Genomic DNA, 2,707 nt, shown 5'->3' on the forward strand with positions numbered 1-2,707 from the left:
GACAAGATACCTTGTCACGGCCAAGGCTGAGCTTGCTTGTAGGCATTTGATTTTGCCACATTCCGTCCTATGTTTGCGCCCAGCAGCAGGAGGTCATTTCATGATGAGGAGTCAAATATCGCAACAATGCTTTACTCGCCATGTTAAAAAAAAAAAAAAAAAAGATCGCTGAGGGCCACCGATCCTTTGGGTCGATTGCCGCTCTCCATCGGTGTCTTTTATGGCCCATCGTCTTCATTGTATGTGATCAATAGCCAAAGTTGGCTTTGCACCCTTGTCTATCGGTACAGTACACATCCCAGCGCACAGCAAGAACATGACCGTTTTAGAAGAGAATGGCTTCCATGAATAGATAACGGGACCATCCACTCTTCAGAAGTTTCAACTTCTTCAGAAGGCTGTGACGTCACTCGCAAAAGGTGAATATGGACCCTGTTTCGCTGTGCGAAGGCAACTTCCACCATCGCGGTAGAGCAAAATGCGGAATGCCACTGCCAATCATGTACTATACTCGTTTAAAAAAAACAAAACAAAACTCTGAAACCACCCTGACAACAAGCCAAGTCACCCGTTTTTAGGTGACTGCAAAACGGATGATGAAATCCCCGCTCAGGTGGTGACGAGTACCAAGTTTTCGAAGTCTGCTGCGTTCAGCTGCAGCGAAAGCAGTCACACTCTGTATAAACCGATGGGGATTTTTGTTTTGTTTTGTTTGTTTTGAATCCCATTTTGTTTCTGGAGAACATGATAGCGCAGCGGCTTATCTTGTCCACGTGTGGCCCTCCCCGTAGGTGTGTAGCACAAGCGGTCGCAGCGGTGCAGACATGAGCGTCACCTCCTGGTTCCTGGTGAGCAGCGGGGGGACTCGCCACCGACTGCCCCGCGAGATGATCTTCGTCGGGCGGGACGACTGCGAGCTCATGCTCCAGGTGAGGACGCCCTTGCAGTTGTTTGAAGTGCAAGGGCGTCGGCTTCAGCCCGCTCGGTTTTCACGCGCGCAGGCGCAAGGATTTTTGGACAGTCCAGTGAAGTGGCGGGCTTGCTCCAACTGCAAAACGTGTTGGCGGGCACACGCAGTCGGTGTCCGTGGAGCCGCGAGAGAAACTCTCTTGCCTGCGGGGCTTGGGAATACTTGTGGTCATTGCGCTATTCATAGAAAGTGGGGCAGATATTTGGATTCCATTGATTTTCTGGCCACGGCGCTCTCCGCCATCCTGATTTTAGACTTCCACTTTTTAGATTTTAACGCAACGTCCCAACGTCATTGGAATTGGGTTTGGAGTTGGAAAAATACACACACGCGCGAGCATTCAAGGAAAATGCAAACAAAAGTATTGCAGGATAATCTGACACCAGACAAAATGTCATCGCACTGTAAAAAGAACGAAAAGAGGATCACAAAGAAGAAACGGCTTCTTCCTTGCCCCGGCCGACCCTTCGCCCAGTTTCACAAAAATGGCTTGAGTAGTTTGCGCAATCCCGCGGAAGCCAACGAAAACAGAACCTCGTCGGCAGATGTCAGAAAATAGCCCGCCGTGTTTCTTTCCCCGGCTGGCCTGAAGGCTGTCACAGTGCGTTCCTGCCATCATCTCCCTCTTTCTCTGATGCAATGGCATGCAACAAGTTGCTCTCAATGTCTCTTGACCCGATTTCCCCTCTGCTCCGCGCTAGCTCGCATCGGCCACGATTTTTTTTTTTCTCTCTCTCCCCCGGCCGGACCTTCACTTGGCCCGGAATCGTGGACACGTTTCTTGTCGTCGTCCACGCGACCGCTCCAACGGGGCATCCTTCCTTATCATCCCACCTATTGTCGCGCGTCTCCGACGGCGACAAGCGACATGAAGCACGTTGGTCTCGATGAGCCTCAGTTTGCACCGAGGTCGTGCGCGGTCACATCCGGAAGCGCTTCTGAGCCAACCGCCGTGTGTGGGCGACGGCAACAAAAGTTGGCGCCATCCCAGCGTTGGGGTCAAACGAGCCGCTCGATCCGTCCGGATCCCCTTTGAGCCGGCCTAATCCCGCTAAAGTCATCTGCGTTGCGGTCGGCCGGCGAGAGGCGCTTCTCCAAAGCCTTTCTTTCTTTCTTGGGGATCTCGGCGCCGATCGAAACCTTCCCGTCGCACGAGGAGAACTGATGAAGCCAAGAAAGGCGCGGGTGTTAGAGGCCGCTGGGACTTCCTTCATTTTTGGGAGTGAGGCAAAGCCGCTCTCAAAGTGCCACCAGAATGCATTTCTCCGTTTGACCCCGACGTGCTCGGAGGAATAATGAGAATGCTCGCATTCTTCGCACCCCTCCCCAGATGACACGCGCCGACACGCAGCCTTCAAACGGATATGATTTCCCTTCTCCGATCATGCCGGCCGAGTCATCGCGTGATCGAGAACCGTTTTTTTTTTTTTCCAGCCCTCACCTGCGAGCTGCCCGCGCCATGTTTTTCTTTGTGCTTTACAGTCGCGCAGTGTGGACAAGCAGCACGCCGTCATCAACTACGAGCCCGGCTCAGACGAACACAAGGTCAAGGACCTGGGCAGCCTGAACGGGGTGAGTGTTTCCCACCAAACGTGCCGAGGCCCGAAGAATACAAATGAAAGAATCGCGACGGATCGGCGGCGCGGCGCGGGACGAGGCGTCTTGGTTTATACGGAGATTCATCCGGAGAGGTCGACTTGTTTGTCGTCAGCCTCGGGAGCCGCTCTGCTATCGCTT

General features: G+C 53.3%; 1 protein-coding gene across 1 annotated transcript in view; it reads left to right on the forward strand.

Moving 5' to 3' along the window:
• The window catches only part of cep170aa (centrosomal protein 170Aa), an 18,590-nt gene that overhangs the window by 799 nt on the left and 15,084 nt on the right, over positions 1–2,707 (forward strand). The window contains 2 exon segments of the mRNA XM_019860013.1: positions 792–929; positions 2,453–2,542. Of these exon segments, the coding sequence (XP_019715572.1) occupies positions 792–929; positions 2,453–2,542 (228 nt within the window).

Source organism: Hippocampus comes, unplaced genomic scaffold (genome assembly GCF_001891065.2).
Source record: "Hippocampus comes isolate QL1 unplaced genomic scaffold, H_comes_QL1_v1.1 scaffold39, whole genome shotgun sequence".
Lineage (NCBI taxonomy): Eukaryota > Metazoa > Chordata > Actinopteri > Syngnathiformes > Syngnathidae > Hippocampus > Hippocampus comes.